The sequence below is a fragment of the Leptidea sinapis genome, chromosome 29 (genome assembly GCF_905404315.1).
Source record: "Leptidea sinapis chromosome 29, ilLepSina1.1, whole genome shotgun sequence".
In the NCBI taxonomy this organism is placed as follows: domain Eukaryota; kingdom Metazoa; phylum Arthropoda; class Insecta; order Lepidoptera; family Pieridae; genus Leptidea; species Leptidea sinapis.
In genome coordinates this window covers 3,484,237-3,498,221 of record NC_066293.1, presented here as the reverse complement: position 1 = coordinate 3,498,221, position 13,985 = coordinate 3,484,237, and the positions used below count along the sequence as shown (strand labels likewise).

The 13,985-nt window shown below is 37.1% G+C and overlaps 1 protein-coding gene across 4 annotated transcripts in view; it reads right to left on the bottom strand.

The window, feature by feature from the left end:
* Positions 1–13,010, bottom strand: part of LOC126973596 (zinc finger protein 664-like) — a 44,763-nt gene extending 31,753 nt beyond the window's left edge. For 2 of the 4 annotated variants that reach the window (XM_050820929.1, XM_050820930.1), the window contains exons 1-4: positions 12,715–12,922; positions 5,641–5,770; positions 4,667–4,771; positions 3,219–3,374 (exon numbers count right to left, since the gene is read on the bottom strand). In XM_050820929.1, the coding sequence (XP_050676886.1) occupies positions 3,219–3,374; positions 4,667–4,771; positions 5,641–5,770; positions 12,715–12,867 (544 nt within the window). In that variant the 5' untranslated portion in view covers positions 12,868–12,922. The other 2 variants (XM_050820928.1, XM_050820927.1) reach the window with 2 other exon arrangements.
* Positions 13,011–13,985: the final 975 nt, after the last annotated feature.

Below are 13,985 nucleotides of genomic sequence, written 5' to 3'. Positions count from 1 at the left end.
TTATACAAGTAAACTTTTCGCACTCAAACAACAGTTTCATTTACGAAAAAACTCACACGTAATTAATACCAGCTTTCAATTGAACTGTGATATTACTGAATAAGCAATCCAACCAACATTAAGCGTGTGGAGGCAATTAGTGTGAAACTAAGAAAAAGCATAATCATATAAAAACAATATTTTACTACCATTTCTTATTTAATTAATAACAGTTAATAGTCAATTAATTTAAGACATTGTTTACTTATAAACTTTACTTTTTAGTTTTTCTTTTTTTGTGATTATTTAGGTTTAATATCAGCTCTTCACGCCTGAAACACAGCATTACCTAGTTCAGGCACAGTGTTAACTAGCTTTTAAGTAAGACTTGTATTATCATTCTTATTTAGTAATTTAATAATCTTTTAATAAATAAATTAAATTAAATTGAATTATATGACATTATTTTCTAATTAAGCCAGAGCCTATATCTTAGGACTCAGGTTCTCACATTTCAGATGTGACATAAGTGTCTTTCAAATACAAAAATAGAAAATTAGGTAAAGTGTGTGTGTAGTGTGTTATTGTGTGTATGCGTGTGTGTGTGTGTGTGTCTGTGTGTATGTGTGATGCGTGTTTGTGCGTGTGTATGCGTGAGTGCGTGTGTGTGTTTTTAGTAGCTTTTATGAATACCCCCATGTTAAAGATTAAAGGATGATAGAAATTAAAAAACAATTTCAATCTTATCAATGTACATTAATGTGGCTATTACTTATCAATTAGCAAAAACAGAGATATATTACATTGGTACGCCAAATTTGAACACAGATCTATGTGAATGTCGAGACTGGATCGACTGCATAATTCTCCATAATTAACTGTAGCGAAAAAGAGACCACCAACATAGGTAGTTCAACCTCACTGACGGTGTTATCACATGACTCATCGATAAATGTGATCAGTTAGGCTGGTTAAAACTCTCATTTTGATGCTGTCTCTTCAAATGAATCTTCAAACTTACTTTATGTGCAAAGGTAATCCCACACAAATCACATTTAAACTTTTTATCTATAATATGTGCCTGCATATGCACTTTTAAACCTCTTAGACGCGGATAAGTTTTTCCACAAAAATCACACCTGAAGTTTCTCTCACCTGTATGAGTCGCCAAATGTTCTTTTAACCGTGAAGGTAGGTAAAAACGTTTGTCACACATATGACAAGCATGCTTTAATATCTTTAAATGCAGTCTTCTATTGTGTTCTCGTAAGGATTTCCTGCTGTCATATGATCTGTCACAGACTTCGCATTTAAATTGTCTTTCTTCACCGTGAACATCGATCTTATGACGATACCGAAGGCTGTATGAGAAAAACATTTCATCACATTTACTGCAAGGGTATGCGGCTTCATTTTTATGCATCTTGAATATGTGCAAATACCTTGTGTATTTGGATTTGAACTCTTTACCGCACTCAACACATTTGAACACCTCATCACTCTTCTGGTGAGTTTTCTGATGAAGGTACAACATTCGTTCTTCGAAATAATGTGCACCGCACACATCGCAGATACACGTGCCAAAGTGCTGTGCCATATGTTTTTTTAGAGCGTGAAAAAATGCAAATCCTCGTCCACATTCCAAACAAAACAGCTTTCCAGATGTCAATTTAAACTCCAAAAACTCGTTTGGCGCTTCGTGAACTGTCTTCCCGTGTGACGCTAGGTGACGTTTCAAACTGCCAATGTCAGTTATGACTTCCGTACACAGCCGACAGTCTACTCTATAGAGGTCGAGTTGTATTTTCTTTGTTGCTGTGTATTTGGCCAATACGTCTTTGATAGTCTGTGGGTCATGTGTGTATGTATGCTCTCTTAATTTTATCGGATCAGTAAATATAGTTCTGCAGTAAACACAGAAGTAGTCACTAAATGATGTGTCGAATGGACACACATACGAATTCTCCACCAGTGTTATAATATTTTCTAAGGATAGTGATGTTTCTTCTTTTTTTTCTGCTTTCGGGAAAGTGTCTGAAACGAATATTTTTGTTTACTTAAAATCTAATGAATATAAACTGTCTGACCGATCAAGACGAAGTGGTAGTTTCATTAGCACTTCTTGATTAGGAATTTAAATATTTTAATTTGAAAATTGTGCCGACAGACTATACCGCTAAAATAACCGTCCTATGACGCATCGAAAGTAAATCATGCTGTTTACTCGACTGTACGGTCGAAACTCGATCAACAGTACTACTTCACAGTATAAGGGACCCAATTTGAAAGATTTTTGAAAAATTTCATACAATTTTAACCCTAGAGTACACACGCGGCCTTCTATAGTAGACCAGGGTCACTTTGCAATATTATTTTAGTGTTGATTAGTTTAGTTGTTGTCTCTGAATTATTAGCTCAGTAGGTAAGAGCGCTCGGACGCAACCCGTAAGTCGCAGGTTCGAGTCCCGCATCGCCCAATGAATTTTGGTACAACTGAAATTTGTATATTTAATCCCAGAAGTGAGGAATATCATTTAAAAATCCAAACTGTTTAGATTAGCAATAACGACACTCAAGTCAGTTTCTTAATATGCAATTATTGGGGTTGAGCAGGTTATCGACTGTAAAGTAGCTCCTTTAGATGAAGCTGAAGTTGAACATGACATACCAAGACTTACGATCCATACGTCACTTGGACGGTTGGCTCAGTTGTTGAGAGCCCTCGGACGGAACCCGAGAGGCGCGGGTTCGGGTTCAGCATCGTTAATGAATTTTGGTACAAATTAAATTTGTATCAAAATTTCCTATTAATTCCTTCTATTATTTGAATATTATATTGCCAAAGAAGAAAATTTACAACATGTCCATGGAAATAGACACCGGAGCAGGCACCTCATCTATTAAAAGAAAGAGGAATGACACTATCATAGACCCGGATACTAAGCAAGAGATTCAAGACCCCAAAAGACCTAGGATGGTTTTAGATACAGACAAAAAGGTGAGATGTTTAAAAACCTTAACATCAGCATATAGCAAAAAAAAGTATCAACAGATCCTTCCTTCTATAACATTAGTTTGGCGCTGCTGAAACTAGTGACTCCAGCTAAGCCTTGTCTCGAATATTTGTCACAACTTCACTATCCCGCTGAAACCCACTGTGATTCCCTCAACAACATCGTGGATGACAAGCCCTTAGTATCTTAGTGTTGAGTATGATGAGAAATTCGCAAGGAGCTCACCATTATATTGCATCTCTTGCAGCCTCCTATTAAGTCTTTCAACTTTGAGAAGTGTTTCATCTGTTATATTCTCTTTGGTTCTCTTGCTTTTCTTTGTTTTCCTCTTCGAGTGATGCTTGGTACTTTTCTTCTTAGGATGTTCTTGTTGTTCTAAGCCTTAAAATATTACAAATCATTAAATAATTTTAATTTTATAAATTGATTAACAAGCACTTAGTCTTTCCGTTTTTGAGTGCATGAATTTTTTATGGAAAAGGAGGACAGATGAGTGTACTGGTCATCTGGTGTTAAGTGATCACCGCCGCCCACAATCTCTTGCAACACCAGAGGAATGACAGGAGCGTTGCCGGCCTTTAAGGAAGGTGTACGTGCTTTTTTTGAAGGTACCCATGTTGTATCGTCCCCGAAACACCGCGCAAGGAAGTTCATTCCACAGCTTTGTAGTAGTTGGAAGAAAGCTCCTTGAAAACCGCACTGTGGAGGACCGCCACACATCCAGATGGTGGGGAAGATATCCTAACTTGTGGCGTGTCGTGCGAAGGTGGAATTCGGCGGCAGGAATCAGGTTCAACAGCTCTTCGGAACACTCCCCGTGATAAATGCGGTAGAATACCCACAATGAAGCGACTTCTCTACGCATCGCCAAGTGATTCAGCCGTTCACACTGGGTCCCCCACAATTCGAGCTGCTCTACGTTGCACGGGTTCAAATGGATCGAGCTGATACTGGGGTGCGCCATACCAGAGATGACAGCAAAACTCTGTGTGGCCGGACCTGCGCTTTGTAGAGCGCTATAATGTGGGCCGGCTTGAAGTATTGCCGTGCTCTATTAATGACGCCCAGTTTCTTTGAAACCAATTTGGCTTTTCCCTCCAGATGACCACGAAATTGGCAATCGCTCGAGATTTCGAGACCCAGTATTCCGATGCTAGGCGAGGCTTTAAGGGAGTGTTGTCGAAGAGCGGTGATACGACAAATGGGGTTTTTTTGTGGTAAACGCGCAAACTTGAGTCTTCGGGGGGTAAATTGGACAAGCTTCAATTTACCCCATTCCGCGACCTTCTCAAGAGAGGACTCGATAGAAGACACAAGTTTCTCCCGGCACTGGTCGACGATTTCCCGAGAGAGACCTGCATGGCCACCGGTCCTCGACACTAACCTATGCGAAACATAGCGGCACTAGGCCGCTACTTCACGCCGGTAATTCTGCGAGTGTGATAATTAACCCGGACGAGTCTGGCCCGATTGTGCTGACGTCAAAAGACGGCAGCGTGACTCTCCCACTTCTAAAAAGCTCTTAGTCGCCTCTTACGACACCCATGGGCCTGGGACTCCCCTATTCTTTTTACGCCCCGGGGAAAGTACAGGGCAGGTTTATTTAAGGAATTGATGTATTGTTGAATAAATATTTTCACATGAACTGTATAAAATATATAAAAAAAACATACTATCACTGTGAATATCATCAGCAGGTTCATCGTCATACATCGGCTCAGCATCCAGAGAAACTTCATCCTTGATGATAATTTCTTCCTTTATTGGCTTATCATCATCTGTTGATACAGAAAAATTTAAAAATATTATTATTTTACAGCAATCGCAATGAAACATATATATTGCATAAATTGTTTTTTTTAAATGGGGAGTTATTGCACAGGCAGTTTCTTTAATATCATGTTTTTTCGAAATGATAGTACCACTTCCATTGACATTAAAAATAATTCCAATTCAATCAATTTTGGGAAAATAAAGGATTTTATGCATTTCTTCTGTCATAATGGAGTCACCTAGGAGATACTAGTCAAGGAATCTTCATTCTACAGTTGGGTTGTTTGTGTAGGAAATTTCAAACTAAACTTTGGTAGATTATGACCATCACTCAAAAATTGTCGATTGTGGTTCAGTAGACATATTAGCTACCATAAGGTAGCTGAAGTACAGTACAATGGTCTAGTTGACCAACTAATGTCAGGGTGTCAAAATATTTGTTGGTGTGCACATCGTTAAAATTCATTTTGTAAATTTTTCCTTTACATTTATGAACGATGCAGGACTCGAAGCCACGACCTCTCGCCTTCCGTGCGAGTGCTCTCCCAATTGAGCTAACCGTTCGAGTCTATCGTCATAAAATCTTGTATGCATTGTTCAACTCTCAGGTTGTGGCTTGTTTAAATTAACAAGAGCGACATCTCAAGTCAATTTCCTAATATGCAAATATTGGTGTTGAGCAGATTATCAACTGTAAAATAGATCCTGCAGTTGGGAGAGCACTCGCATGGAACGCGAGAGGTCGTGGGTTCGAGTCCCGCATCGTTTATAAAATTTTGTTTTCTAATTTGATTTGTGTATTAATACTAGAAGTGAGGGTTATCACTTTAAAAACATAACAAATTGTTCAATGTATAAAGCACGTGTGACACACCTTGAAACCTGGCTAAGAGTCTTTCTTCACATAACAAGACCTGTAGTCGAAAGCTGTTCGCTTCACGTAACCTTATGACACATGTTGCACATATTAATCTCCCATCTGGTTCGCCGTCCAGTTGAGATAACTAAAAGTGGAAATATAATATATTTGGTTAATTACAATCTACTAGCTGTTTCCCGTGACCGTATGGGTAATAATGGCGTAATATGGGTATATTAGTTGGGTGTTCCGATGATGCCACATGCACATATACAATACAATCAAATATCTCATCAATACAGCGTTGATAAAAAACGCTTTCATTCAACAATTTTTTCTCAAACTTCCTGCAAGTCCGACTACCACAAATTTGAGTGAGTCTCTTGGGCTATATATTAAGAAATATGTACAGGATACAGTAATAGTTACGTTACAAGGCTCTTACTCAACAGCTGAAAGGGATCGTCGGGTATTTAGTGTAGTATTAATATTAGTAGAAAGTAGGAAAATTGGCCGTCTTAACATCAATAGTTTGTGTATTACTGTCTTAGTTTACAGTCCACTACATGTAATTTAGAAAGCATTTCTCTTCTACTGTAGTTATTTTTATAAAATTGTGAACTAAGAAAATAAATTGCTCAAGTGTGTGAGGCGTGGGAAACGGTTGGGAAACAGTGGACGGTGGCAGGGATACAAATGAGTATATAACATTGTATTTGTGAGACCGGGCACACGCTCTGACGTTTGAGACACACGCATCTAAGACGCTTCTACCATACGTTTTAAGAGTACACTCCTCCACGAGACAGGAAGAAAGAAAGTTATTTATATAACGAGTTCCTGTATAGTATAGTATAGTCCGTCTCTCAATAGTGTCGATAGTACAGTATCGCTGCTGCCGCCCCATAGTTCCACTACCGGTCACTTCGTCTCATTTTTTTCATTCAGATTTAGTTATTTTAATTGATCACCACAAGGCATCCTCAATCTTAGCCGATTATGGTAGCCTGTCCGTTTCATTGGGTCCATATAAGTAGGGCGCACTTATGGTGAGTTATTAACGATGCCGGAGACATGATTGATTGGAAGCATAAGGCAACACTCAATAGTAAATTAGCGGAAGGAGAAGATTCGTCGAATCCAAGCCGAAAAGGAGTTATTTCAGATCCAACTCAAAATAGTGGAAAATAATAGAAGCTCGCTTCAGCCGACCCGATGTGATTGCTCTCAACTGGGTCGAGAATGGGTCACAGTCCTATTGGCAAATAGTACCGGTCCCGGGGGCCGGACCGGTGGGAGAAGTCGAGTCATACGCTTTGCTCGATAATGGATCCACCGTGAATTTGGTAGACTCTGCAATAGCCGAACGCACAGGCATAAAGGGCTCAATAGAGCCACTAAAAAAAAGAGGCCATCGCCAATATGAAAATCGTGACAATGAAATTTAACAGGGTCTCGTTCATATAAACAGTTATCCCCGCAACAGTAACAAAGGCTGACATCGAGGAGTGCAAACTCCTTAAGTGGATGAAATACAAATTGCCGTATAGGAAAATGAACCCACCGATTCTAATAGATCAAGGCAATTGGCACCTTCTAGCTACCTTACCTTATAGCTACGAAGGTGCGAAAGAGAGCCGTTGCATTGGGTTGGGTGGTTCAAGACAGACGCATCTTACAAGAGCTGTCGAGGTGCGATATAGATTGGAGTGAACAACTAGGTGGGGAAATCGAGAAACAATGGTAAGATTGGATATTGTACCTAAAGACACTACGCAGTGACGCAATACTACTATGTTGTGAGGGCTGCAACCAAGCGCCATCACAGCTACATGACGTGTTTGCGGACGCTAGCGAATTAACGTACGCCGTTATGCTATATTTCCGAGACGACACCGGCGAGAGCAATATTCTTATTGGGCAAATCACAGGGCACGCTAAATTGTCGCTTAACCCTCCGTGTACAAGGTGGGGTATGACATACCCCAGCGGTTGAAAATTTCGAATATTTATTTTAACAAAAAACGCGTAAAGTGTGCTTGGGTATCGCACACCCCACCTTGTATTGCACGTGGCTCAAAAGGTATGTGTAACTACTTTTATTTTTTATTTATTTATGTGTTTCATTATGATGTTTAACGTGAAAAGATATTGTTAGCAAGATATAATATTAATAAAAAATGTCTCATCTATCGGAAGACGAAATATTACGAGTATTGACCGAAGAAAACGATGATTTTGACTTAGAATATATGAATGAAGAAGAAGAGTCGGATGATGATGCAGATCAGTAATCAAAGCAATACAGATAGTGAAGTGGATGCTGACATACCATCTTTTGATTCAGACAATGATGAAATACCTCTCTCAGAGTTACAAACAAATTTGGGATACTACAAAGGTAAAGATGGGGTTACAAATTGCCAAAAGAATCCATACCGACTGGCGATTCGCACCTGAGATGAAAATTGTATTCGTGATCTACCTGGCATAAAATCAGTTGCAAGGGACAAAAATTCACCTATTCAGTGCTTTTTATTATTTATTACTGATGACATGATTGCTGATATCGTAAATTGCACCAATAAAAAATCCGTTTGCAGTCTACCAACGATCCTCAAAAATCGGAAACGACACAGGAAGAAATGAAACCACTATTTGGTTTACTCTTTTTGTCTGGTTTAGCACGTTCTGGTCGTAAAAAACACGATCGACTTATGGGCCACCGATGGCACAGGGATGGCTGTATTTCGAGACACAATGTGTAGAAGCCGGTATACTTTCTTATTGAGGAATTTAAGATTTGATAGTTCTGCTACGCGAAACGAGAGAATAAAAACGGATCGACGACTAGCACCAATCAGATGTACATTCGAACAATTTGTAAAGAATAGTCAAGATGCTTACATCCCGTATGAAAACCTTACTTTGGATGAAGAACTGGTGGCCTTTAGTGGGCGATGCGGTTTTCGCCAGTATATAACATCTAAACCAACGAAGTATGGTATAAAAATTTATGCTCAAGTGGATAATATGACCTATTACATCCTAAATATGGAAATATATTGCGGGAAACAATATGAAAAAAGTCATTATGTCGTTAGTAAGAAACCCTACGATGTATTTGACCAAATTGGTACGATGTTTTTCACAATCTTTTTTTTTACAAGTTACGAAAGCACTTATCATTTATTAAAACATCACAAACTCACTGTATTCAGTCGGAGCTTTACTGCCATAACAGCTGTTTTCAAGAAAAATCGTGAGGTAAAGTCCACATTATTTGGATTTCAAAAAGATGATGTCGTAATTGCATCACGATAAAGAAATTGATCCTGAAACAGGAACTCAGCAAAAACCGGCTATTATCACATTTTACAATCACACCAAAAGTGGCGTTGATGTGGTTGATAGATTATCAAAAACTTACGATGTTTCCCGTAATTCTAAGTGTTGGCCGCTAACGATATTTTTTACTTTACTCAGTCACGCCGGCATAAATAGTATGATAATACACATGTTCAACAATGGAATTCATAAAAATAAATCAAACTTGAGAGTTTCATATATAAATTCATTCATGAACTATGTTTATCTTTAGTAAGACCGCACCTAGACAAAAGAAGACAGAATCATAGAATTCCTGGGGTACTGCGCAATAGAATTGACAAATATTTTCAAACCCAAACCTTCCTTGAAAACATACAAGAACCGCCAGCGAAAAGGTCTAATACAATGCAAAAATGTTCAATTTGTCCGAGGCGAAAGGACAGAAAGACTAGGCATTTATAAAAAATGTTACAGGCCTATATGTAGAGAGCATGCAGATTTTAATTGTCAAGACTGTGTCAAAACTTTAATGAAGAAGATCTGAATTAATATTGCTTAAATTAATAGTAATTGTTATTATGTTAGATATATATAAAATTATTACAAAGTATGTTTATTTGAAAAACTGTGATTTTTACATGTGCCATTTGAATTTAGCCATTGAGAAAAAGCTTGATTAGTTTTTAGTTTGAAGAAAATATAAGTTTTTATAGATTTATTAATAGTCTATTGTAACATATAAATAAAATGTGTTTTACTTACACCCAATATTTATAAATTATTAAAATTGACATCCTATTATTTAATTCCAAAAATAATTTATTTATGGAATTTGTATTTTTTATTTCTGGGGTATAACAAACTCCACATGTGAGTTTTAGTCACCTTGAATGTGGAGGGTTAAGTTGACAGCGATATCTCCTTTTGAGGTGCAACCATTTGTAAAGGCTAGCTGCATGGCCATTTCGATAAAGGAAGAAAACATCTGAAAACTGATGCTGGAGTCAAAAACATCCTGTAGCGACAAGTGTGCAGATCTCACGTGGAGTAAGACAGACACAAGACAAAATAATTACAGTAGAAGAGAAAAGCACTGTACATTAATGGTGGTGGATAAATACGAAGGATAATGTAGCCCATATTGCTACGAGAGAGGTCTCACCAGACCTAGATCGGAATCACTGTTGGTTTCGCTGCCTTGAACTCCTGTACACGGACTCGTCAACTTGTGAGGAAGGAAATAATTACCACAATGTGGACACTTGACAGTAAGGGTGCGTAAGAGTGTTAGTGACATTGATCATTTGATGTGTTCACCAGAGACGGAGTGGACCATCATAGAGCTGTCTTCAATGACATTTCCAGAAGCCTTCAGATATGATCAGAAATATTTATTATGAACCTGCAACCTAAGCTGTAAGATATTCATGAAGAAATGACAAAAATATCACAACAAGAAACTACTCAAACAGAAGTTGGGTAAATCATTATGTTAACTGTAATTACAAACATACTTGTTATGCCTATTGTGTAAGTCTTAAGTTAGGGCATATATAATATGCAATAAACTACTAACACCCAGAAGTTGTACAAAGCAAAAGATAATGGATTAAGAAATACTTGTGTGGTAAAGATATACAATAATAACTAGTGACGGCCCACTTGTCCATTGCATGTCTATTGCCATTGTTGGCATGCCCTCATCTCAAATCTCATTAGGCATAAAAGGCATTTATTTTCTCAAAATTGATTGTGTATCTTCTCTTGTAGATGGAGTTTGCTTTTACTACTTCTATTTATTATTTTTCCTATTATTACTATACATTTGAAATGAAGACCTGAGACAAAAACCAAAAGTAACCAACATACTTAATAAAATAGATCAGCATATCTTGTTACGAACGGAGAATAAAATATTAAAAGTTATTGTATTGTACATGTTTGTTGTAAATGTTAACTCTTTCCCCCTTATTCATATTGGTCCGCTAACATTAAACAGCCGCTAAGGAGTGTTTTTTCTCATTCTGACTTAGGTCAATAGAAGAAGACAGAGTGAGAATTAGCAATGCTTTAAGTAAGCAGACTATTATGAATAAGGGGGTTTGGTTTATGTTTAGAACAAAGGGATTTAATTTAACATTGTAATTTTCGGCACAATAAGTCTTCTCTTTAGTAATTATATAACATTTAAATTGTAATTTTGTGACTGTTTGATGCCAAAATAAATTAAAATAAATAAATAATAAATGGAGATGGACTGGCCACATGTTGAGAGATAGCCAGAATACAGAATTTGTCTAATTGGTATCCAAGAGTTTGCACACGGAGCCAGAGGAAACCTCGAACAAGATGGGAGGATGAACTCAAACACACAGCGGGCCTGAACTGTAGAAGAGTGACACATGACAGACTCCAATGGAAAGAGGCCTTTACCAAGCGGCACACCTAGTTAAGAGACATACTCTAACTCAGAATAAAAGGGCTTAATAGAACAGAACAATAGAATTATTACTGTAGATGTAGTAAAAGGTATAAAAGGCATTTATTATCTCAATTGAAGCCTTTTTGATATCATTTCTGATAGACTAGATACTACAACCGCTTAGGAAACAAATGGGGCTTTGAGAGAGAAGATGCGGTTTTTTTTGCTCTCTTTTTAATAAAATATACAATATTGTACTGTCTGTCAACTATTACGATAAAATAATCTAATCCCAGGCTGTCTAATCAGTTAGATATTCAGTAGAAGGATTTTGATTACATTTTCAATATAACTTTATGGGAATTTGAACCTGAATAGCTTTTCATTGCAACCACCTAAAAACCAAAACATTTTTCAACTTTTCTCATCAAGATCTTTCCAACCATATTTTCTGTACCTACTATAGATATATAATAGATGACTTTATGATAACAACACCTTTGTAATGGAGCTAACAGAGTAGACTTGTGTAGTTTATGTACTAATACTATTACGATTAATTCCAGACACAGATTAAGAATGAACTATTCCTTCAGCTTATGGTACTTTGTTCATCTAGTACATTGTAGTACAGTACCGATGTCTGACTGATCGAGCGAGACTATTGAAACAGCGAACGGGATGAATGTATCAAAGACACAAAGTGCAGAACACATTGCCAATGAGTATGACTACCATAACATCCCAATCCTATCATATAGTTCTATCTATCAAGGATTTGGACTTTATGCTTAGAGAAATACTGGCTGTTTTCGTTTATTTGTTTCAATTTTGCGCAATCGCCATTGTATTATTTATAGGAATTTTTGTTAAATTACTTTGTAGTTCGTACCTACAACACTTAAATTGTGTTGTTGGTAACAATAATTATACAATACATTGCATTGATTGTACTAGATTGGAGCACTCTTTTCGATGTCCGAGCAAGAACAAGTCTAAAACAGAATTTTATTATTAAATTTCATTTTATGGAAATGTTACCAAAAAAAAACTAATTTTTTTGAATGGATGAAGGATTTTGATGTCTTAATTTTAATAAAAATCATTGCTGAAATGATGACTAAGTATATAACTGACTTTTCTCATAGTATCACTAAAAGAAAGCCACATATAAAGTTCTGCAGCTTTGGTTAGATGAATATGCACCTATAATTATTATGTTTTAATTAAAGACATTAATTGAACAGCTTCTTGTAAAATATGACGGTTCCGCACAGTAATCTATTGACTCACAAAAAGGAATTTATTTATAATATTTTTGGGTATTTAATACTCACAATGAAACCAAAGCAATCAACGAATATATCCGAATAAATTTCTTTCTGTCCAAGGTGATCATACTCAACATTTAAAAGCCTGCATTTTTTAATGTTACCACAACATCTACATAAGCCAGGGTCATACACGGGACCTCTTTTAGGAACACTCATTGTTTTCTTTTTAATTTCAATCAAATTTTTTAACGATCTTTATTAACCTTACTAAACTTACAAATTATACGCCGACCAAACAATATTTAGGTACTTAACTCTCACGACTCAAGAGTCTCAAGAGCGACAACGGACAAACGCCGCAAACCAGAGACATTAAACACTATGATGATAACACAGAGTGTTAAATTCTCTTTTTATTTTTGGAGTTTATGGCCTGCTATCTAAACCTTCGTCTTGTTAGTCTTGAGTATTTTTATTCGGTGTATTATAACTTCCCAACTGTATTTTTGATGAATTTATATAGAAGCACGTAATAGGATCTATTTTTTAACATATCACTCAGGCGGCGGGAGGGATCTTGCACTATCACTTGATTTTGCACTATATCACTAATTTCACTGACAAGAATCAATCTGTCAAACTAAACGCACTCACATATAAATATGAAATGTTCGATGGCACCAACATAATTATTGCAGAAGGTGTAGTAGCTACTCTCCACTATGCCCAACCGAGCCAGGTGGGCCGCGATGGTGGAGTGACCAAAATGCAGTCTGTTTATAGTCGTAATAAAGTCCCGACTGGCCATTTTCAGTTTGTTATACCATGGTGCTACAGGTAAGTTTGCTTGTTTTAGAGCAAAGAAGTACAATTGTTCATTGACTGGCTAGTATGAATCATGACGTATGTTTGGATTTTTAGAGTGACTGCTGGTTTTTCTATGTTAAAAGAAAAACAAAAACTATCTTCATATCTGTTGTGTCAGCTAAGGCTGAACGCTGTGTTTTTCTATTATTAATGTGCTATTTTTATCAAATATACTATATAACTGTATCTGCTATGATATTATCAAACTCCTAATAGGTTATGGGCCCAGCACGTTCCTTAAAGAGTGCAGATGCAGTAAAAGCGCTAGAGTGTGCGTAAGTATATGTGAGCCGTGATGGCAAATAAAGAGAAGAACTGTAATACCTACGAGCTTCCTAAACAGAGTACACACGGAGATATGACGGCTTCTACGAGTGCGGCCGGTTCAGGTCTTCCAGCTAATAGCTTGAACATTTCCATACAATTTACCCATCTGTTCTTGGTCTTGTTTCCAAAATTTGACCCAT